Genomic DNA, 23,603 nt, shown 5'->3' with positions numbered 1-23,603 from the left:
GCTTGCAGACACTGGGAGGGGATTGATCGGGACTGCTGGTGAGGTTCTGTCTGCTGACACCCTCTCCCAGCTCCCAGGGATGGAGGGGTACCGCCGGGATGGGCGTACTCCTTCCACCATTGTTCTGAGGAAAGGGTTGGGTGCCCACGGAAACCGGGGCTGGAAGGAAAAGAGGAAGCAACTTTCCCCTAGGAATGGGTTTGCGGGTGACTGCTCCACACTGCCGGCACCCTAGCTTAGCTGGGTGAAGCTCTGTACTGCACTTTGTCCCCGGAACTTGTTGACCTTCTGCTGCCACGACTGAGTGCGGTGGTCCCCGCGGCCACGGTCAACAACGCTGCCAGCAGCTGCCCCGGCCTCTCTGCGTGCCCCGGCTGGCACCCCACCTCCCAGCTGCCCCTCGCTGCTGGGTGCCAGCAGGGCCCTCTCCGGGCAGATCCCACTGCCCCGGGGCTTTCCACAGCCACATCGGGGCTGCCCCAGCATGCCCTCCGTGATTCACGCTGCAGCTATGCTGGGTGGTACTGTTACCAGTGGGCATGGCCACAGCACGGCTTCGCACCGTACCGTGGAGCCCTTCGTGGTTCAACATGGCTTTGCCTGGCATAGCATGGTTCAGCATGGATTGGCACAGCTTGGCCTGGTGTGGCTTAGCCCAGCATATCTGCCGTGGCTTGGCCTGGCATGAGCAGTTCAGCTCAGCTCATCCCTGTCCCAGGAAAGAAGCTCTGTATTGCCATTCTTCTGGTGCCAGGGCTGAAAAGGATGATCCTAATGGGCGTCACCAACCCTGGGGCTCCTCCTTCCCTGGTGCCTGTTTGCAGCTGGGGAGGCTGTGCCCATACAGCCTCCCTGCAGCAGCTGGCATCGAGCCTGCGGGAGCCTAGGCCGCACAGGGCACCTGCTTTCCACCTCACCCCACCTTACCCCAAGGGGGTAAATCCATCCTAAGCAGGGAGCAAGTTGCACATTGGAGCCAGGAGCTGTGTCCCTTGCCTAAGGGAAGGGCAACCCAAACATTTAAAACCAGCTGTAGCATGGTCCTGCTGCTGCACCCACAAGGGACCAGTCCAGTCCTGGCCAGCACCCACTAGAACTGCCCTGTCCCTATATAGGGGACTCTCTTACAGGCAACTTGTTCTGCCCCCCCCTAGTGCAGAGGGAGGCCTGGGGGTGCCCTGCTCTGGGTTGTTGCAAGGGCTGCTCCATCTTTTTCCCAGCCAGGCTTGCCACAGGCTGAAAGCATAAGGGGGTCTCTGCTGGGGTCATTATTTAGCTCTGCACAGAACTGCAGGCAGCACTGTGCTTTCAAAGAGTAAGAGGCCTATAGTGCCAGGGCTTGTTCCTGCTTTGGGTTTGTGCCCATCCTTGTGACCCCATTGTCCTGTTCAGCTCCTGCCTTATTACCCTTCAGTGGCCTCCAAAGCTGCTTTCACAGACTCTCCTGGGGCAGGAGACAACTCCTCAATAATCCTGTGACAAAGGCTGTCCTGTGTCCTTCCCCCTAGGCGCAGAAGCAGTTTCCCTAAAACACCTGCAAAATCCCTGTGCAATTTCCTTGTTTCCTTCTCTCAAGCTTTCCTTTGCAGTGATTGCTGCAGGGACTTGGCAGCAGGCATGGTTCTTCTTTCAGTCTTCTTTGTTCTCAGGCATTGCCTCTTCCCTGCCCTTTGGCTACGGGGCCGGGGCATCTTTTGTCCCCTGCTGAGGCAGGGACAGAGCTGGAGTCATTTGTCCGTCTCCCAGCAGCCCACGCCAGGCCTTGCCGCTCCATTGTGCCATCCTCCGAGCAACGGCCACTGTGCACAACATAAGGAACATAGCATACAGCAGTCTCCCGGGAAGCACGCCAGCTCCAGCCTGCACAGAGCGGCAGGGAGCATCCTGGGGGCTGGCTGCTTTTGCTGGCTGCCCCAGCACTCAGCGGCTGGCTGATGTATGAGCAGCATCGTGTGTTGGGAAAGTGCTCCTCTGTGCTCCAAGGGTCTAGCACCCCTCACTGCTTGTCCACCCAAAGCAGGGGTCCAGGGTTTGAATGGATATGGCAGGAGTGGCTATGTAACTTGCTGTTGGAACAGTAGGGGTGGGCTGACATCTGGCATGAGGCTACCAGTGAAACTCCCCTACCACATCATTCCCAAACCATCTTCCTCTATCCCAGCCTCAGTGCACGCAGCTCCCCATCTTATCTCTTAGCAGCAAAGTCTCTGATGCCTCTATAAGTCAGAGGGAAAGCCATTCATGCTGGGAGAGCCTGTGAGCCATGGCTGAGCTCCTGGCAGCAGGGCAGGGCTTGTGCTCACTCACGACTCCCCACTCCTCCTTTTGCACCACGCATGCTCCTGCAGCCCTGCAGCAGCTGGGGTCCTCTCCTCCCAGGTCCCAGCCCCCAGCACACTTCACAAAGAAAAGACTGCAAGAACAATAGCTCCTTTTTTTCCTTTTTTCTTTTGTACACAAATATATACAGGGTATTATACACATCTCTACACAGACAGTGCCACTCAGAACACACAGCTCTCTGTGGGCAGGGCCCTGACAGCCGCAGAGGCAGCCCCAGAGCATGGCCGTACCTACAGAGACCATAGTATCCCAGCCCACCTGCTGGACCAGGAGCAAGGGCAGTAGGTGGGTGTGAGAACAGGGAAGAAGGATCAACATTCCTCCCACCCCAGCCTGAGAGTGGACTGGGAACTCTCAGCTCACAGGCTCATTTCATTCCTGGCCGCTACCTGGAAGGGAAGGGCAACTCTCACCATGCACCTTCACAGCCATGTGTGCTCCAGCCCCAGCCGAGCCCTGGAAGCTGGGGTGGCCTGCCCTCCCCATGCACTGAAGACCCACATTTTTCCTTCCACCCTTTTCTCCAGGCCTGGGATTCCTATAGAGGAGGTGTACAGGAAAGTCAGCTATGTCCTCCCTGGAGCAGGCCCCCACCTGCTCTTTGTGGGTCTGGCCCCCTTCCTCTAGTGGGAGGCACAGGGGAGAAAAGCCATAAGATGTGACCACTGTTCCCAGCAGCTGAGGTGGGCAGGGCTGACACTTCACTTGTTCTGGTCTGTTAAAGTGCTTGGAGCTCCAGGGCCAGCATGGGTGATGGAAAAGGTAAATGACTGTCCCCCCTTTCACCCGGCCCCAGAGGGCACAGCCCCAGGGAGCTGCTGCAGCACCCACAGATGACAGGCAAAGGGAAGGTGATAGTGTCCGCAATGAGCACCAAACAGGATGGTGGCAGGGTTTGAGGGAAATAAATATAGCTAAATAGCAGAGGGATTTATTATTTTCCTTTACATTTTACACAAGGGGAGGGGGGAAGCAATTGAGGGCAACTGATACTGACCAGAAGCCTCCTCACAAAGTGTCTTTAAACAGGGTCAGCCCTTCATCCATGTGCCAGGGGCTCCAGTCCACTTTTTCCACCCATCCAGTTCCCTGCCTGCCTCTGGGACACAGCTATCAACAGGGAGGGGGCAAGGGCAAGAGGTAGGAGAGGAACAACCCCCCTCTCAGGCTGGGTGATAGCAGGGGAGCCTACACCAGTCAGGGCAGGTGAACAAAGTCAGCATAGCCCCATGAGGCTTTTGTGCTCCTGAAGATGGTGGTCTTGGTTGGAGAGGGCTCCTAGGGGCTGCTCTCCCAGGGCTCCCTCTCTCTCTGACCACCTCAGCTGGGGGAAGACCCTGCAGTAGCTCAGGGAAGGAAGCCCATAGGGCCTCACTGCAACCAGGCAGTGCTCATCTTGCAGGGTGTTGAGGGCCTGTAGCCTGAGACCCTTTCTCCCCTCTCCCTAGCACCCAGGAGACCCCCACACAGCCCCCCACCCCCAAGCCTGACCCTGCTGTGCAGACACAGGGCAGCAAAAGGGGGGCTGCAGTACCACATGGGGGTCAGAGGTTGATTTGTTTGAAAGGGGAGTAAAATGTGCAAAGAAAAATGCCACTTTAAATGATGCTGCAAACCCCTGCCTGTGCCCCTGGGGGAGGAGGGAACAGGACCCTGGGGGAGAGGCTGCCTGTGCCTCCTCCTGCCCACATGAAATGCCCTCAGCACCCCTCACTCTGCGAGGGCCTGTCTAGCTCAGTGCCCCTTCCCCGGCATGATGCCACCCTTGACCACGAAGCCAGGCTGTCACCGTCACCACCCCTGTGGTGAGGGGGAAGCCTGTCACCACCCCTGGGCCTGGACCAGCTCCTGGGATGCTGCACCAACTGGATGCTGAAAGCGGTTGAGAAAGGGCACACGCAGGCACAGGGAGAAGGTGCAACAAAAACCAACCCCACCCTGGGTGGGGTTTCCAACAGACTGACCGAAGTTTTTCATTTATCATCTTCCTGTAAATCTAATAAATTATTTTAGCAAGCCTGTCACCACCCCTGGGCCTGGACCAGCTCCTGGGATGCTGCACCAACTGGATGCTGAAAGCGGTTGAGAAAGGGCACACGCAGGCACAGGGAGAAGGTGCAACAAAAACCAACCCCACCCTGGGTGGGGTTTCCAACAGACTGACCGAAGTTTTTCATTTATCATCTTCCTGTAAATCTAATAAATTATTAGTGTTTCTCACCAGGAGGACAGGGGATAAAGTTGCCTGCTCAGAAGACCCCAAATGTTCCCCTTATGCCCCTTCCCACAAAGCACCCAGCTCTCCTCCTCCCTGCAGGTCCAGGGCAGCACCACGGAGGTTACGGTCCCCCCGCCTCCCCAGCCTCTGGGGTTCTGGGGTCCAGGGATGGGTTGAAGAAGGTAGCTAGTAAAGAGCATGCCTGCCGAGCAGCCGGGCTGGCGCAGGGGTGGAGGGGCAGGGAGATGGAGAGCTTGCAGCAGGGCCCCTGCCCTCACTGAAGGCAGCGGCCCTGGGGGCGGGAGGGGGAGGGCAGTAGCCAGCACCCTCGGGTGCCTCTTCCCAGGTCTCCGTGCGCACAGCCTGCCCTGCTCCTGGGCCTCCTTCCCCTCCCGCCCTTCGAGGTCCCTACTGGTGGATCTCATTCTCTATCAGGCTGTCCTCACACGACTGGAAATCTGTGTCATTCATGCCATCTGCATTGATGAGCTCCTCATCCTGCGATCCCTGCTCCTCCGACTCTGTTGCTTCGCCCTCCGGCGAGGAGTCCTGCAGCACTTGGGCGATGTACTTCTGTCAGGGCCAGGCATGGGGCAGCCAAGGGGTGGGGAGAGAGCAGAAACACATGTGAGTCTAGGGAACTTCTCCAGGAAGCAGAGCACAACACACTAAGCACCATGCATGAGGCTGAGCGTGGGGATATGCTGGGAGGGCAAGGAAGGGTCCAGACCCCATGGAATGTACCAGGAGAGGGGTAAGAGTGGGGCTTGGCCCTGAAACACTCGATGTGTTTCAAACCCCAGCATTCTGCAACAGGGTGCCTGGGCTGGGAAAGAATGTGGCTTCTCAGGCTCTTTGGAGCCCACGTGAACTGGAGGACTGCAGTGCCTTTTTTCCTAGTAGATGTGTCCTCTAAGGCTATGCCTGCCTCTTACAGGGATTCTCCTTTTGGCAAAATGTTGCTGCCCTTGGGTGTCTGGAGACTAGGAAGGACTAGATTAGATGTGCACATCCCAGCCCTGCTCTCCTGAGGAAGCAGGAGGCTCTGCTTTACCCCATCTCTGCAGCCCTATGTAGACCCCCACTACAAAAACCGTGTGGAAGGAAGCAGTTGGAGTGAGCCAGTGAGCCAAGGTGAAGTTCACAAAACCGACTCTGTGGTCTCAGAATGTTGGAAAGGGGAGAGAAGAGTCCCGAAAGCACTTCCATGGCCTTCAAGTGTCCACAGAGACCCCTTTGTGTTGGTGCTACGACAAGCCTGGTGGGTGACAGCCTCTGCTGGCGTGCAAGCGTGCAAAGATGCAGAATGAGAAGGGAGACTGACCCGGCTGGATTCACTGTCCCAGCCGAAAGAGAGGTGGAAAGTAAATGCACAGCATCTGAGGAGCAGTGGGAAAGAGGTGTGTGTGTGGGGGTTACAATTCATCACCCAGAGCAGGTGAGTGGCACAGTGCCCAACAGTTGCCTCCCACCCTCACTGGGAGGATCCAGGTGCTGACTCAGAAAAATGAGAAGTGAGGAGTGAGGTACTCAGACAGGGAGTTACCTCCCCCTTTCCAAACTCAGGTAAGGAGTGTGCCAGGGCACAGAGATGGGGACAGTGACTCACAGCTGATTTGGGAGCCGGCAGATTGGTGGCAGGTCTCCCATTCTGCCTGTTGTCCATGGCATCCACTTCTGTGTGGTCAATCTGGAGAGAAAAGGAGAAATTGAGACTGCCACGGCAACACACTTGCTGTCCCACCTCAGGAGCAGCATACAGGCAGCAGGGACAGCCTTGGGACTATCCCTTCTGTGAAGCCAGGGTTGACAGGCTCTGCTGAACAGCAGGCTGGGACCCCCCAGAGCCCCTGCTGCTTTGTGGTTGAGCTGTGCTACCAAGGAGAAGGGTCCTGCACCCACCATTCCGCCTCACCTTGTAGTTGTGAGCGCTGAGGTATTTGAAGTGCCCAAAGCAGACGTGACACAGGCAGATCACAATGGTGATCACGAGGACCACAAAGGTGAACATGGAAGTGGGGGCCAGGAATCCTGGGGCAAAGGAAAACCAAAGTGGTGGTGTCAAAAGGATTGTGACCGTGCTCCATGGCTAGAGGCTGCCAGGATCAGAGCCTGGCCAGGGAAGTGGCTCAGTAGTAGGCTAAGGGCTGGCATCCCAGCCCAGTGCTCACCTGTGCGCACGGTGGAGAAGAAGAGAAGCCAGAAGAGGCAGAGGATGGGGGCTGCCACTACCTGATTCACAGCCCCTGAATGGATCTTCTTGTCCAGCTTGGCAGGCAAGTAAGCATAATACAGGTTGTATCGGTCCACCAGGTGCTTAAGCAGCATGTACATGAGCCCTGGGAGAAGGGGAAGAAGATGAGTGGGGCATCAGCTGCTTTCCAAGGCTGAGAGGGAACATCTCCCCCACATCAGCCTTCTTGCCTCCCCTCCATCTCTGACACAGGGAGGAGGAGGGGTATCGCTTACCAAAAGGGACGATGATGGGGCAGGTGATGCTGTATGTCATGACTACAGTGAAGACACACATCATCCAGGCGTAAGCAGCCCCAAACTGGAACTCGTAGGCCTGGTGCTGCAGGAGGGAATGGAGACCCATCAGCAGGAGGACCCTGACAGCTGAGTGGGCATGTGCAACACACCCAGCTCTACACACAGCACTGGGTGAGCCCCACTGCAGCACTCCCCTCCCTGGGTGCAGGCCACAACCCATCCCCTCAGTCCCGCTACATACTCGTTTGACGTTCCTCCGCTCGGCCGCCGAGCGGGCCAGGCAGAGGCGTATCATGTACATGAGCAAACCAGGGATGCGCAGCAGGTCCATGGCATTCCCGATGAAGGCAGAGGCGATGACGTAGTTGACGAAGAAAGCCCCATTGTCTGGCAGGAACACACACCTGGGAAGATGCAGCAAGAGCAGGATACAAGAGGTGCTCCCTCCTTGCAGGGCAGCATTTGGGAGCCCCCAGTACCTTTTGATGCCAACAAGAACCACCTCCCACTGTAAACAAAGTCTTTCTGCTCAACTCCACTTACTCAAATCGCACAGCAGCCTCAGCAAGGAATTTTTTGTCAAACAACCAGCGGAAAAATACATCCAAGCTGTGGGGGAAGAAGGCAAGAAGAAAAGATGAACCATCAGAAGCAGCGACAGACAGAAATGCACATGGCAAATATGTAGAAGCTGCTCTAGAAGAATCCAAAGCTCTGACCATAGACTGTTTTGTTCCCTGTTTGAGCGTCACCAGCCATTATGTAAACTGGACACTGGAAAAAAATAGAACAAAACAGTGCAACACTCAAAAAGGGATGTAAAGCTTCCCACTCATGTGTGTTCTTATCCCTTTACCCTGATCCTATCAATATTTTTCCTCTCTCCTCTGTTTGGGCGCAACATCCATGTAAGGAACAGGTGACTGACTTTACAGAAGAAACTGGTTAGGTACGAGGTACCCTCCAACAAGACTTTTAAAAAATCTCTTAGGAGAAACAAATCCCATTTATCCTCAATTCTGATTTTTTGATATGAAACCATCCAATCCTCTGGAAGTAGTGGAGTACAGAGCTCCACAGGCAACAGCAGGGGGATTGACTCCTCAGAAGGAAGCACTTTATGGTCAAAATGCAAACCTTCTGACAGCATTCACCTGCCCAAGATGCAAGTTTACATGCAACAAGGCTTTTTAAATCTGTGTTGCAAACACATAGCCAGTGGGATGAGGGACTATTGTTCTGCCACTATCAGAGGGTTTGTCTAGTCTCAGGAACTGCCTGACAGCACCACTGAGGGGTTGTATCTCAAATATGGAATTTAGATGGGCTGTAGACAATAATATCCTAGAATGGCTTGGGTTGGAAGGGTCTTAAAGATCTTAAAGATCCCTGATCCCACAATGTGTAACGAATGAACTAGCACAGTTAAGAGTTCCCTGTCCCACAATCACTCCCTAGTTTTTTCTTCCTCACACAGTTCCCTTGGCCCCTGTTCAGCACTAGAGACCACACCAATGGCTGGCAGGTGATGCATCAGTGTTTCCCACAGGGCAATTCTATAAACTCTGCAGGAAGATTTGAGGCATACACCCAAACAGATGAGCACTGCTGTACCCACACTCTCCCACCCAGCTGAGCAGGGCAACCTACTCAAGTACTGGCTTAAAGGGGGAATTCACTAGTTTTGTGTAAAATTTGGATTGCACACTGAGCACAGAAGTGGAGAATGCCTCCTTCATCAGCAGACCTCGAGCAGACTTTTCACACGTACTCATCTACCAGGCCGACTTTTGCTGCATTATTTGTAACACCATGGCACATGTCAATGTGTCTGCAGATTGAGTCAATGAAGTCCTAGAGACCCAGTCACGTATGGTCTAGCCTGCTCTCCCTCAACCAAAATTAAAACACCGGTCTCCCAAGGAGATGGTGGCCAGGCCATCAGTGCAGTGAGGGAAAGATGTTGTATAAATAAGAGAACAATCAGGAGTGCACCTCAACCCTCCCTGTGCTCCACATCTCTACTTGCCTTCCTTTGCCACAACCCCTACCTGCTCAGGCCCAGCGACGGCAGCAGCAAGACCATGAAGATGAGGAAGGTGTAACACTTGTGCATGGTTGTCCTATTCTCTCCAGACCTGAGGGCAGAGAGGCTGTTAACCTTTCACTGTCACCCCACCAGCCACACAAGCTGTGCTCCCATGGCTTTTTCATCAGTAAGCACTTCCCAATACCTAACCTAAATCCCACCCTGTCTGTTACTAGTACATGAATACGTCCCCTCTCCCTCCAGCATATTTGAAATCTGTTATCGAGCCTCCTTCCCCCTTGTCTCACAGGCTCTGCAATCACCTTCCTTGACCTGCAATCCCAGGAGCTGGCGACGCCCTCCCCACCAGTCTCTGCAACATAGACCACAAAACAAAGTTTACATTGCATGTCCTGTGGAGAATGTGCCTCACAAGCAGCACACTTCTAGTTCTCTGGACTTCAAATGCTTTCCCTGTGGCCAGAAGCCAGAGCAGCTAAAACGATTTTCCCTTGGAACAGCTACATCTTACACATGGTACAGGCACACCACCCCTGCCTGCTCACCTGAGCCAGGACTTCCCTCACTACTAGCATTTCACATAGTGACCAGCCCTAACTCTTCCCAAGCTTTCTTCTTCTTGTAGACCTATGTGAAGCTCTGCTCAGACAACCATGCTGCACAACAGCAGCTAAAGACTGGCAGAACAGCTGTCCACAGCAGTCCCCAGGTGCCCGAGAGGTGCATGCTTGGAGTGGAAGACAGAGGTTCAAGCAGTAGGATCCAGCCCATAGCTTTATGTCAGTGAGAAGTGTCTAGCAGCCAGTCAGCTCACTGAGAAGGTAAGAACAGGTGTTGGCTGTCCTTACCTGGTCCAGTGTGCTTCAAAGAAGGCAGAGTAGTATACAATGGTGGGCAGAAGAGCAGAGAAGCACCACAGCAGCAGGGTGGGGAAGAACTGGGTGATGATTGGGTTCTGCAATAAGGCAGAGAAGAAATCACATGTTACATGGTGCAGCAGCTCTTGTGTCAGCAACAGGTACAGTTGCCTTTGCTGATGCCAAATCCCCAGCACTGCGACTACCACCGCACCCTGTCCAGGTTCAGCACCTCCCTCATTGTCAGGCTGACCAGACCTGGGGATCAAGGACAATCTCTCTCCCTATCCCCAGCCTTGCAGGGGATGTTGTGCCTTGGGGTGGTTCCTGTGTTACCCACCCTGCACCTGTCTCCAAAGTCCTTACATTGAGGTACTCCACGGGCTTGGTGACATTGAACTTGTCCATAGTGGTGATGATGATAGCAGGGGTGGTGAGAAAGAAGAGGAGGATGAAGAGGACCACATTGATCACAAGGCAGCGGATCCACCATATAAAGCCCCGGATGGAGAGGTGTTCCCTGGGAGGGAGAAAGAGAGCATCAGGATGGCTGCACAGGGTAGAATACCAGGTGTAGGGCTTCACATGCACACCACAGCCCAGCCTGGTGAACAGCACTTGGGGTGCCAGCCCAAGGCTTTCCCCCTCCCAGTCAGATCAGACCTCTAGCTCAGCCAGGCTGGGCTTCAGCAAGAACAACTCACTCAGTTACCAGAGGAGCAGATGGAGAGGGAGAAAGGGAGGCTGCACCCCTTTCCCACTGGCAGGGCCACTGAGCCCTACAGAGCTGCTCACCAGTAGATGTTCTGTGGGTCAGGAGCATAACTGACAGTCCAGTTGGGGACATGGAGGGACTCACTGCAGGAGGAGGCTCTGGGCTCCCCATGGCACGCACAGCCCTGGCACTTACAAGCATTGAAATCTTTGAGGATTCTGGACAAGAGAAAGAGGGACATGCTGACACAAAAGGCTGGCAGGCACAAGCCAAGAGGATGCCTTAGTGCTGCCATTCTTCTGATTTAAGGCAAGGGCTGGGACAAATCACCTTCTTGGGGAGGACAGGACCATTTACACTCACATGGCTGTGATGGTCTCATTGTGGAAGGTGACAAAGGCCATCCCCAGAGGCTTTTCATTAACCTTCTCCTTCTCTCGCTTGTAGTCATCTTTGAGCTTCTCCTCCAGCTTGGTATAATACTCAATGGCCTCCACCTGAGCAGGAGGACAGAGGTCAGAGGAGAGATGATCTGGGGACCCAAGCCACAGGACACTCTGCTGCCCAACACCTCCAGCTCTTCCCTACCTCCTCACAGCCCCTGATGACACAGCAGCACAGGTGGCCACAGGGCTTGGGGTTGATCATGGATGGGGTGTTGTCCTTGCTCTGCAGGTTGGTGAAGTAGACTCGCCCACGCTCAGCTTTCTTCCTGAAACATGAGAGCGGAAGAGAAGGAAGAAAGGAAAGAAAGAGGGTGACTTGAGGGGGGCACCAGCAACATCAGCCCACTCTGCCTTTTCTCCCAAAATAGAGGTTACCTCTCTGCATCGAGGAACATCAGCCGGGCAACATCATAGCAGGGACGGGCCTCCAGGACAGTGCAGTTGGCATAGGCCTCCCTGTGGATGAGATGCATCAGTTCATCACAACTGGCACCAAAGGCTGTACCCCTCGAGCAAACTCCAAGTGTTCAGGACTTCTCTCTGGCCCTGAGAAGAGTGTCCTGGGCTGAGTACAGCGATGCATACCAAGAGTTTGCAGGGGAGCCTGCAGGCTCTATCCCTTGTAGAGGACGCAAAATACAGGGCAAATGCTACATCCTTTAGGCTTTTGCACAAGAAGCCTTTCTGGACTTTTGCCCTCTAGCAGCAAGGAGCCTCTCTGACCCCACACTCCCTCTCTGTCTTCAAGACTTGTGGTCAGAAGGAGGCAGAAGAGTTCCCAAAGGGTACAAAGCATTTCTTTTCTACCTGTGGTGCTTCTAAACATGGTCCTGACAGTGAGATTCTGACAGAAGAGAAACTTAATTTTCTTGTTAAAGAGATATACTTTCTACAAGGACTGTGATCAGGGCAGCAGCACAACATCCCACAGTCACTGCTTGAGCACCTCCTGCCTGTATCTCATCTGCGAACTTAACTACATCTCAAGACATGCCCTGTCCGTTGCTTACCACACTGACCCCTATGGCTCTGCAAGAAATAGCTGGGCATATACCAAGGCACAAAACAAAGGATACTTCAAATTCAGATAAAAAGCATAAAAGTAACAGTGAGAGGCCCAAAATAAAGGTATTCACTGATTTTGCCTAGCTCTCTGCTCTCAATGCATTATTGCCATTCCAGGTAACACTAGTACTACCCTAATAAAAACACCCCTGTTGCAGAGCATTCTTTAGGGACACAGTGAGACTTACTCAAAATGCTTCTTGATCTTCTCTGGCTCAGCATATTTTGAGATCCCATTGATGAATAGAGTTCGCTTAACCTGGAAGGAAGAGAGAAAGGAGAGGACAGGCAGGTGTGGATGGTGTAAGAGACCAGAAGAGAGGTTGCAGCTTGCAGCAAGTCCCCCTCCCAAGACCTGCATCAGTGATGAAGAACGGTGGCCCCATCACTTCTAGCTACCAGGGCTCCCCCTCTCCTGTGCTTGCGCTAGGTGTTGTGATCCTGCACCCGGGTGCGCTGCAGATTGACAGGCTAGGGATATACACTGCAGGTGCCTGAACAGAAACAGGGCTACCCTTTAGAAATGAAGAAGGCAAAAGCAGCTGGAACAATCCCTAAGGAAGAATGGGGTCCTTCCACATGTTTACCCAGTGCAGTCCTCTCCTGTTTCCCCACAAGCAGTCACAACTGCTGCTCTGAAGGTGATCTGCCTTTGGCCAGGCAGAATAAAAACAGCCAAAACACAACAGCCCAAAATTGCTGTGGAAATTGAGGTGCTTAGAATTTTCTCCAAGGCTACCTGACTTGACCACAGGGCATGGGAAAATGTGCCTGGGAGAGTGGTCAGATCCTGCTCACCAAGTCATCCTCTTTGTAGCGCATCTTGGAAGTGTGCCGGCGCATGCTGTACACTGTCAGCAGCAGGTACAGGAAAGCAAAGGTGGTGTGCAGCCACAGCAGGTTGTTCCTGTCACAAGGGAGACCACAAAGGTCAATGCAAGGTTGCCACTACAAGTCTGTGTGAGGCTGGTCAGGCCCTGAAGGCACTGGGGCCATGAGTGTAATCAGCATAGCACACAGATGCCCTACAACCAAATTCCAGGAGCTCAGCCTGGAAATTGGAGCAGGGACAGTAGCTTCACAGCAAGGGCAGAAATACAACCTTCAAGGAGATGAGGCTCTGCAGCAAGTGAACATTTATAAAACACCCCTTGAGGGCCTCAATTATCCATCCCACCCCTGCCCACACATACCCAGACTTCAGGTTAGCGATAGTTGTCCTCCCAAAGCTGTAGGCATTGTTTTCTAGGGAGAAAGAGGCAGACACAAGCATGTTCAGTAATGCTGAGTGGGACAGAGCACCACTAGAGTGAGCTACAACAAGAGTATCACCTGCAGAATACCTAAAAACCCAAGCCACACAGGATGACCCTGTGGATGCACTACTCTCAAAGCGAGACAATAGTTAGGGTTTGTCTCTGTTAGTCCTGTCCTGCCCTCCACTGCAACCCAGTGGTCTGGTACATGGTGTTGAAAGCAGATGCCCCAGCCCAGCCAAAGGCTCCTTGTTCTCACCTAGCAGGTCCCCTGAGAAGTTCACAGGTAACACGATGCCCACGGAAAGCACACCCACGACCACCAGCAGCCCAATGATGTGCCTCTGGAAGGACAGGTAGTGCACTGCATCACCCCCGCATTTGTCCCGGATCTCATCATCCCTGCCAGGGAGAGAAAGGCTGTCAGGCAATTTTCTACATTTCCTCAAGTGCTGGGAAAAAGTACAGGGTCACAGCTGCCCTCCTGATCTGAGCACACACAGTACCCCTGGTTCTGCCCTACAAAGCTGTAGCCAGACGCTGGGTTTGGGAGCCCAGCACTCAGCCTTGAAGCAGCCTGGGCACAAACCTGCCTGTGCGTGCAATGGTTACCCAGCCCTGCTCCCCCATGGCCCTGCCCTCTGTCACCCAGGAGAGGCAACAGAACACACCTTATACCCTTCAGGTGGGCCTTGACTGCTCTGCTAAGATACAGGTGCTGATGCTATCCCACAGCATTCTGAATAGAAGTGCTTGGGAGACTACTTCTGTGCATCATTAAGCTGAGGGCATCTCCTTGCATTCTCCAGCCCCCTTCTCATAGCCATTCCTCAGACAGCAGTGCCCCTAGCAAGAGTGCCAGGGAGATGAGTATATTTGCAGAGCAGTGGACAGTGTTTCTGAAATGGGACTGAGGTGGGGCAGCCATGGGCCTGGGTTCTCTCCTCTGTTACAGACTCACTGTGTGACCTTATTTTGACTTTAGGACTCCTCATGTAGTCCCGTCTTTGCTCTTCAGAGAGGGGGCTGCAGCAAGGGCAGAGATTTCATGCAGCTGTACTGTACCAGGCATCCCAACAACCCTGCACTGCCCCTCCTTCCTCATGTGGGACCCCTATGCAGGTCCTGGGACACTTACTTTATCCTGAAGATGGCTGTCAGCCAGGAGCAGAAGCCCTGTGCAAAAAGAAAACAGGACGGTTTCACATCACTCCGTGTTCCTTTATCCCAGCTCCTTCCTTCAAAGGTTCCAGGGACCAGGCTGGTGTCTTTGCACCTCCACATACTTGGCTCAGGGGAAAGGCAGACCACAAGCACGCAGATGTGCAGAGCCACAGATGGGCCAAGGTAAAGGAAGTGACAGTGCTACTCCATGGAGCACAACACAGGTTGGACTCTGCTGTGTGGCTGTCCCCTACCAACTGGCAGCTCAAGCTTCCAGGCAACCCATGGGCTCCTGGCTAATATGGAAGCTTTCCAAAGCCTAGGTAGACCCAGAAAATTCAGCATGCAGGTACTTCAGCCATCATGCTGGACAAGAGAAGCTCTGTAGGGACTGGGAAGGTAGGCTGGGCCAAGGCAGTGCTCCTCAAAGGACACCTAGGGGAGCTTCACCCTCCATCCATCACACCGATTATCCTCCCCTTCAGCGAGGAAAAAACCATTAGAGGTAGACCACAGTGTGAGGAAGAGCTGGCACATAAGTATTGTTTGTAACGCTGAGATTATAGGCTGGACAGATGTCTGTTAAGCCACAGTGATGTAGAGCCTATTTATTTAAGCACATGTCTAAGAGCTGCATAGCTCCTTGAGCTCTACTACTGCACTCACACACTGCAAGATGTGGGACTTAAGGGCTGGGAACAGGCCAAAGTGTTTCTTGTGAAGAGCCCTTGGTTCAGCCAAGCTGTGGGTTCCTGGCCCCTCAAAGGCAAAGCGTTTGACTCTTTGGCTACTCACGTTGTCCCTCTGGTCGAAGTCCACAGAGCTGGAGACGGAGGTGAGGCGCTCGTAGCGGTCATGGTTGTCAGAATGCAGGGCGGAGGCTACGCTAAAATGACAAGTGGGAGGTGAGGGAGAAAGTTAGAAGATGCGAAGAGGCAGCCTGGCCAGGAACCAAGAGCACCCAGGAGACGAGAGGTTAATTCAGGTCAGTTTGCACCAGGTGAGATGGAGAGAGCTAAGATCAGAGGTAGCAGTAAAGAGAGAACCCTCCTCAGATGGCATGCTGAGCCTGGCAAAACCCATGCGCTTAGCCCATGGATGCTACTCGTTTGACACCTTCTGAAAGGCACCCATACTATGTGGCAGTCCCTGCAAGGAGAGGCTGGCAGAGGCTGCCACAGAGGAGAGGTGAGGTCTGTTTAGCACAGGATTTAGACAGCAGAAAGGAAGCAAGAGCTGGAGGCTGTCACAGTTCCTCTGGCTCTGACATGGCTGGAGAGGCACTGGGAGCAGCTCCTGTCCTGGAGGACCTCACTCATCTTCAGGAAGAGGAAGAAAGGAGTCTGGTAGGCTGCATCCTGCTACACCAGTCCTCCCCACCCTTAGTGCTTCAGTGCAGGAAGAAGAATGCAGCTGCCTGGAGCCAGGCTTAGTGCAACCTGCTTCCCAGCCTCAGCTGAGCCTCCAGCCTGGAAATCCCTTGAGCAGGAGCAGGGCAGACAGCTAGAAGTGAATGCTCCATGCTAAAGAACAGGAAAGCAAAAGGGGTGAATATCACAGACCACTTTACTCCAGCCAGAGGCAGGGACCTAGATGAAGAACCTGCAGCAGAAGCATCCAAGGCTGACAATAGCCCCCACTACAAATAGAGGCAGAGGGCAGCTGGAAAAGGAGGCAAGAAAATGGTCCAGAGACCTAAATTAAATAGCACTTGCAAGATGACAACAGCAGGCTGGGATCGCGGAGGTGCAAGAGAAGTATGACTGATCTGAAGGCTAGAAACAAAGGGAAAATACCAAATGAAAATATGGTCTCCCTGTAGGCACCACAGGCTCAAGGAGGGAAAGATGGGCAAGAACACAGAGAAACAGCTGCTGAGAGACGAGTGCTAGAGAGGAGGTAGATGACACTGTGGGAAGGAGAACAAGCAGACATCCTCATGAACATTCTGAAAGGAAGTGGATGAGACACATGGCCTCTCTCAGAGCAGAGTAGTACCTGCTGAGTCCTCAGTTCCTAGCACAAAGTAAGAGAGACAGGGGAAAGGAGATTACCTGAAGGTCAGGGGACTACAGCAGGGCAGATTAGACAGTGGTGTGCAGCCTTGCCACTGTGCAGCCCAACACTCTGCTCTGCTGAAGGGACAGAGACAGCTTGGACCCAGCTCTCAGACCTTCAGCTCTTTATAACCACAGAGGCCTTGCAGCTGGGCACAGGGAGAGAGGGTGAATTTCTGCTGAGAAGAAATTTCTGCCCTGAGGAGAGCCCAACATGATGACACCATGAGCTTTTGGCTTCTTGGTACTGAAAAAATAGAGGGCAAAACAGAAGCAGCATTGGAGGGCACAGCTGAGAGGAGTGTCATGTTATGAGATGACCAGGATAACTCAGCTCTGTGCAGGGGGATGCAATGACAATAATCAGGATGACCTGAAGTGTTGAGAAGACAGAGGATGTAAAACCTCGCCAAAGATGGAAAGCTGAAGAGAGAGCTCCAACAGCACCTTCAAACTGGATGGAGACTTTTTAAAGCAAAGCATTGATAGTGCAAGTAGGTGAAAGCAAGAGTGCCCCAAATCACAAGATTAAGGTGGGACCCTGCATGATGCAGGTTTGGTGGAGGCCCTGCCAGGGAAGGAGAAGGATGAGGTCTGAGGCACAGCTAGCCTCAGACCAAGGGAATCACAGGCTCCAAGAGGGCAGGCCAGGCATGCTGTGGAAGGGACTTGCTGTGGTGGGAAGCTGGAAGTGGCTGCATGGGTGGCAATGCCCACAGGGCTCTGTGATCACTTCCCTCATACAGGTGCAAGTGGGTTGCTATGACCTCCCAGTGCAGACTGAGCTGCCAATAGAGACTTGATGGCTACTGCAAGCTCTGACAAGTAGCAGGACAAGGGCACTTGCTGGTTCTCACAGAAAGGGAACACATCAGAGGAAGATGCCCTCTCCCACAAAGAACAATGTTGTACATTCAGGGGCTGGGAGCACCAGGTTTCATATACGTGTTCCTAACCCACTACCTGTCACTGCACCCCCCAGGAAAGAATAGCTGGGATGGGAATGTGCCATTAGCCTTGAAGGAACACAGACAGAATGAGACTTCCTCACTGAGTTCCACAGGTTTTTGGAGGCTTCTGGCTGCTAACACTGTCACAGGACATGCAGTAGCTTTGGGGGTGGTATTTGTGGTGTGTGTGGAGCAGACAGCTCCAGCATGCTCAAATGAAAAACAGGAGCAGGAAGAAGTGGCCCCTTGGAGAGAGATTAGCACTTGTGAGGATAAATGAAGTGGCTCCCCTTAAAGATCCTCAGAGCATGATGGCTCTACTACCTTTGCCTCACTCCCCTCCACAGGATGTTAGCAGTGAAAAGTTGCCACACACACCTGAAGCAGGGCCAACCGCTAGTGAAGCACTCAAGCACGAGCAAGAGGTCCCCTCTGTGCCATGTACCACAGCTACCATTGGTTCTGTTTTCACAACTTCAACTGCTCTGCTCCTGAGGGCAAGGATCAGCTGCAAAAACAGGCACATTCTTGTACCCCCACAAGGCAGTAGCAGGCCCCTGCTTTGCAAGTGGTAAGGCCTTGCAAGTGGGAAAAGGAGGCTGCAGCTTGCTGCCCTGGCCTCAGACACAAATCAGTGTGGCTGGAACAACCATGGCAGGCTGTGCACTGCCAGCTGATCGACCCCTCTGCAGCATATACCACCCAAACAGTCGGCAAGGCATGGGCGATGGTCTTTTCTCACGCAAAAAAGAGGCAAGAAGGAGGTAAGAACAGGGAGGACAGCCCATGGCAGGTCTTAATCGGCAACACCAGGCCAAGGTGACGAAGGACGCTTTCAGCAGCACTGGGGCAAAAGGGGAAGAGAGAAAATTAAAGGTGCTGCCTTGCTGGGTGTGGGTTTAGGTGACAAGGGACAAAGGCCAACAGTTAACCTGGTCCCAGCAGCCTCATGGGGTAAAAAGGAAAGACAGAGTAGTCTTGCCAGATCTTCTTTGTGCACCTGCCTACCCTTGCAAGTGGCGAGGGAATGGCTCTTGTTGCAACCTGGCACAAGAAGGACCAGGGAAAGTAGCTTCCCCTGCACCTGGGTGACCTGAGCATACTGTGGGCTCAGGCAACCAGGTTTGTTTACTTTCATCATAAGGCAGGATAGCTGGACACAAGCAGATAGTGCAGGGCATGTGGTATAATACCCTCTGCCCAGGTCAGGACTGAGAGTTCCCTGGCACTGCTGCTCTCAAGAAGAATTTAAGGGCTACTAGGGGAAGACCAGGGTGCATTCAGCTGTGGTAATGGATGACACAAAGGGGAGGGAAAGAAGAACACAAATCCACCGGGAGACACAAATTCATGCCCAACTCCCAGCCATTTACATTATTAGTTCAGAAGCAAGACAGCTGCAAGAGAAAATGAGAGAGAGGTTGTGAGCAAGAGAGAAGAAATGAGACCCTGAAAAAACAACATACTATTCCCGCTCCTCTCTTTCCGTCTCCCAGCGTCGGCGCCTGGGGGCACAGAAACAGAAAGGGACAGGTTACAATGACGGGAGTAGGTGCTGAGTTCTCCTCTTTTGCAGGGAACTACGCATCCAACGTGGCTCCCCGTCATCCTGAAGAAGAGAAACCTGCCAATGGTCAGGCTGGAGAAGACCTTCCTTCCAGAGCCCAGCAATGCCTCAAATCACAGCAATCTGGAATACCCACTGGTCCAGGGGCAGAGTGCTTTGCTGCCACAAGGGAAGCTGGCTTCACTGGGAATGTGACCGGGCTCCATACCATGGACATTGCAGGGAGCTCCTGAGTGACGGGGTCAGGTAGGAGAGACTACTGGGACTGTCTGGCTGCTATCTGAGCTCCCCTTCCAAGGGGAGTATCTCCTCCCCACCCAGGGAACAAACACACATGCATCCCTCTCCCCTCAAAACTCTCATCCTACCCCATGGATGAGCCAAGCAGAATGGGCTCCTCCCTGCAACTACAGTCCTGTTGATCCACAGCTCGATCCAAAGCCATGCTGTCCCTCTCCCTGTGCCTACCAGCTCTCCCTCTCCAAACAGCTGGCACCCCTCTGCCTTTCTGCCTACAGCCACTGCTCACACTCCCTTGCACCCAAGGTGCTCAAGCATTGCCTCCAAGAAAGTTCAGCCCTCTCTCCCCCCTGGAGGCCAGAGCTGTGGCTTCCTGCCAGCATCTGGATCCAGACTGCTTAACCCTGCTGCCCTCTCCCCATTGGGGTCTCCTATGATTACTCCTTTCTTGTTTTTTCCCTTCTACTATCTCTGTACAGTTGATTTCCCCAGACAGAACAGGAAAATACTGGCAGAGGAACCACAGGGACACAGCTGCTTATCTAACCCTATCCAGGACCGCTTATTTAAACCAGAATTCCTAGTTTGGTGCTGGAAGAAAACAACTCTTTCCACTGTTGTGCAGGGAGTGCTCCCTCTGCTGTGGAGCTGCCATCCCCAACAGGCCCTGGCTTTTGCTGACAGACACTGTAGCCCACAAATGCATTGGGCAGGAAGGATCGACACCCAGGCCAATTCATCAGCACTTGGGATGCGAGCTAAGCTCGTGTCGGCACAGCAGTACCACACCTGGAAAAGCAGCATACTACTGTCAAGTGCTCTAACAAGAACTGCCTCCAGCAGAGTCACAAAGACACCTTCAGAGGCTTAACAAAGCCTTTACTGTGGCAGCCCTCACCCTTCCTGTGACCTCTTGTTCCTCTCCTCCCTCCATCTGCTGTTCCTCTGTAAGGGCCCCTGCACATCTCTGTCACTGAAGGGATCATAAGTGATATGGAGCCAGCAGGGACCACTCCGTGTGTTGGGAGAAGGATGCTGTAACAAAAAAGCCAGTAAGTGGGGATTTCTTCCTATTCCTGGAGCTCAGGGGATGCAACTGGCACATCTGCCTCTCCTCTCCAGCTGCTCAGGCACACAAAATAGGATTTATCCCTTCTGCTTCACAGCAAAGAAGGGCACTACTCATATCTTATTCCCCTGCCACTCTCCCACTCTTACCTGTCAGCATCAGTCACCAGGGCCAGGCGTCCATAGTCCCACGCAACTTTACGCAAAATTGAAAAGACAAACAACAGTGCCTGAAAGAGACCAAAAGAGAAGCTGTGAGAAAAAGCATTGTCCAACTCTATCCTTGTCCTCTGCATGCAGAGCTACAGGAACAAGGAAGGTAGGAGGGGACAGGGTCCTCAGTTAACAGCACAGTGAGACCACAGGAAAGCACAAGTTCCTCAGGACTGTTAAACCAGACTATCTGGATAGCTGTGGGAGGCAGAGGTCCAGGATGCAACACACAATAGCTAAGGTAGCCCCACAGGATCAAAAGGCCCTGAGGTTCCTAGAAGTCAAAATTATGGCTATGTCATTTGTGGTTCCACAGCTTCTAAGGAGGAACATGCGAAGCCACTGGGTGGATAAAGCTGCAGGGACTTGGCAACATAAGTGGGAGTTTTGCGACGCAGGACCGATCCAACATCAACCCCATCCTTATGGCTGCAACACCCTTCCATGAGGCTCAGTGTGGTGGTATTGGAGCTAGGTCAATAGTGGCTAAGCCCACAGTGCCTAGGAGACACGATCAGGGCCAGAAAGCCAGCAGCAAAGTCAGGGATGGCATCTGGGGCCCTCAACCCTAATTATCTGATCACCGTCCTTGTTTCGTGGTTAATTAGGGGAGAAGGTGGCAAAGCAACAGTAGGTAGACTTACAAGAAAGCACATAAAGTCAAGGGCTAGGACGGTGGGCACTCCACCGAAGGGCAGCCCCTGCAGCACAGTGCTGCGGATGCGTGCACTGTAGCAGTAGTCCTTGGTAGTGCTGTTGTTGTTGTTGCATGTGGGAGTTTTGCAGGGGGCCCCTACTGAGCCCAGGGTGGCGATGACGTAGGGAAGCATCTCTACAGCTTCATCGTCTTCCCTGGGGAAAGGAGAGAAAGAGCTGGTTAGACACGTGCCAGTTCGATGACAATGTAGCCCTGCTGGAGTTAGGGGCCAACCCTGCCTGCCAGCTCAGGCTTCTCTGTGCTACAGGATTTTCCTGGGACCAGTGTCCAGGGACAAGGACATCTGAGAAGCCTGCTGAGTTCAGTGGTGCTAGAAGAACCCATATGCTTCAGCAGCTGCGGTTCCACCATGCAGCCCCAGAACTCCCTTCCTTGTTTGCCCACTCTCACACCATTTAGGTGCAGCTGTCTCACAGACTACTTTTCTCCCTGAGAACATGGTGTCTCAGCTCCCCCTCCTCAGCAGGGAAAGCATTTAGGCACAGGAAAAAGTGAAAGGGTGGGGTGGTGGGGGCATGAAGTCACGTCTGAATGATAGAAACCAACTGCTATAGGACAGTTGCTGCATCATGATCCCACAATTTCCTCTGCCTGGCTGCATAAAGCCATTAGCTTTATTAGGCTGAATCATCACCCTCTCTTCACTGCAGGCCTCAGCCTCCAGCTCCCAGGGCACCCGTCAGGGGCTGGTCACACCCCCTGCTTGTTTTCTTTCCTTCCTCTGACTTGGACGCCATTTAGATGCAACCACACAGGGTAGAAAGGAGGCTTAGGCTCTACTATTTAGCTGGTCAAATATTTTATTTATTTCAGTGCCTTCCCCAAAGTGTTACAAGACCCACAGTGGCATGCAGGGCAGCATCACTGCTTGGACATGGGGAGGTCCTCCTCCTGTGCAGAGCAGCTCCATAAGAAACACAGATATGATTATGGTAGCAATGGAGAAATGCAAACTGAGTAACTCAGAGAGGGACACACTGACAGCAGAAACACAACCACTTTTCGGAACAGGGGTGAGAAAATCCCATCAGTTGCCAAAGAAACAGTGATAAAAGGAAGATCTATTCAGGCTTTTGATTCCTCTTATCCAGCATCCACAAACCACCCCAAATCCTTCACTACTACCATGAACCATGCAGAAGTATCACTTCTGGGCAATGCCTGGGGTTTTTTTTTCCCAGAAATGCCATCCCTCTGGGCTGGGCAAAAGAGCCATCGCTTGCCGAAAGGATGAGAAAGCTGCCAGCATCACTGCCCTTCAAGCCCTCATTGTTTGGTGACATTAGCAGAAGGGGTGCAGGGCTCTTACCTCCAGCTCACGGGTATAATCCTGGCCATCTCCTGCCTGGCTGCAGAGATTTATCAGCATCGCAGCACAACGCTAGCTGGATAATGACCACAAAACAATTCGCTGCGGTGACCTAGAGAGCTCTGCTTCAAAGTGATCCCTCCCAGCTCAGCTCGAACGGGTGCACAGCTGCAAAACAGCTGAAGCACCGACGACAAAGGGCAGCCCGAGAAGCAAAAGCCCAGCTGGGTACAGGCATTGAGAGGGGGTCAGCCAAAGTGGAAAAGCCACAAAGCAGCGTGTTAAGACATAATTCACAGGTACAGAGGTGGAGCAGGGCTGCCTAGAGCAGAACAAGGAAGCAGAAAAGCAGGAGCAAAACAAGCCAAGACATGAGATCACAGTAGGGAATAAATTGGGAAGATAGGATAGTTCACCCTGGCTGAATTAACTAAAGACTCAGAAGCTCTGGGGGAGTGATGGGAAAAATGATGGGATGAGACTCAAAGGAACATCACACACTTTGGAGCATGAATGGTTACACCTCTCTCTTTTTGGGAACCTTGTAAGCTTTTAGGTTGGAAATAGTATCTTGCAGCAACGAGTTCCAGATTTTGAGAAAGAGTACGATCCTGCTGTAATACCACAGCCTTGAGTTCTCCTTGTACAGTGAAAAAAGGCGCAGAAGAAAAGCATTTGCTTTTTCTAGATCTACTAAGCTCACTACTAAGTGCTCTCTCCTTCCCAGGACATAAGATGTCTTCTAGCTCTAACCACTCTCCCTCACATCCCTAACATATCCTCTCTTCTGACCCTATGGAACAGGTGACCAGAACCACATACAACATCCTGGGTAAGGGAATGACCTTGACTGCCAGAACAGCACCCTGATGCT

General features: G+C 53.0%; 1 protein-coding gene across 2 annotated transcripts; it reads right to left on the bottom strand.

Annotated features, from left to right (window-relative positions):
• Window positions 1-4,363: 4,363 nt before the first annotated feature.
• Window positions 4,364-21,578, bottom strand: TMEM63B (transmembrane protein 63B). 2 transcript variants are annotated; one of them, XM_017740417.1, is made up of 23 exons: window positions 21,347-21,578; window positions 20,640-20,719; window positions 19,081-19,119; window positions 15,403-15,493; window positions 14,582-14,619; window positions 13,703-13,845; window positions 13,381-13,432; window positions 12,986-13,094; window positions 12,376-12,446; window positions 11,498-11,578; window positions 11,265-11,388; window positions 11,040-11,173; window positions 10,757-10,894; window positions 10,328-10,481; window positions 9,953-10,059; window positions 9,106-9,192; window positions 7,598-7,663; window positions 7,296-7,458; window positions 7,031-7,136; window positions 6,733-6,900; window positions 6,477-6,592; window positions 6,171-6,251; window positions 4,364-5,134 (listed from the first exon to the last, which is right to left on the bottom strand). In XM_017740417.1, exons 1-23 carry the CDS (start codon window positions 21,530-21,532, stop codon window positions 4,970-4,972), a joined length of 2,499 nt encoding a protein of 832 aa, XP_017595906.1. In that variant the 5' UTR covers window positions 21,533-21,578; the 3' UTR covers window positions 4,364-4,969. The 2 variants fall into 2 exon arrangements, with proteins under 2 accessions (XP_017595906.1, XP_017595908.1); XM_017740419.1 differs by lacking the exon at window positions 19,081-19,119 and having other exon boundaries at window positions 21,347-21,577.
• Between the last annotated feature and the right edge of the window lie 2,025 nt (window positions 21,579-23,603).

Source organism: Corvus brachyrhynchos, unplaced genomic scaffold, assembly GCF_000691975.1.
Source record: "Corvus brachyrhynchos isolate BGI_N302 unplaced genomic scaffold, ASM69197v1 scaffold31, whole genome shotgun sequence".
NCBI classification, from domain to species: Eukaryota; Metazoa; Chordata; class Aves; order Passeriformes; family Corvidae; genus Corvus; species Corvus brachyrhynchos.
This window is presented reverse-complemented; position numbering and strand designations above follow the sequence as displayed.

What these genes read in the sequence shown, in the direction of transcription:
- TMEM63B (XM_017740417.1), bottom strand. Translation starts at nt 21,532, where the DNA reads ATGCTTCCCTACGTCATCGCCACCCTGGGCTCAGTAGGGGCCCCCTGC. An exon ending in AGCCCGTGGAGTACCTCAAT is followed by an intron (nt 10,060 to 10,327) that starts GTAAGGACTTTG and finishes GCCTTATTGCAG; the next exon opens with AACCCAATCATCACCCAGTT. An exon ending in AGCGGAGGAACGTCAAACGA is followed by an intron (nt 7,137 to 7,295) that starts GTATGTAGCGGG and finishes TCCCTCCTGCAG; the next exon opens with CACCAGGCCTACGAGTTCCA.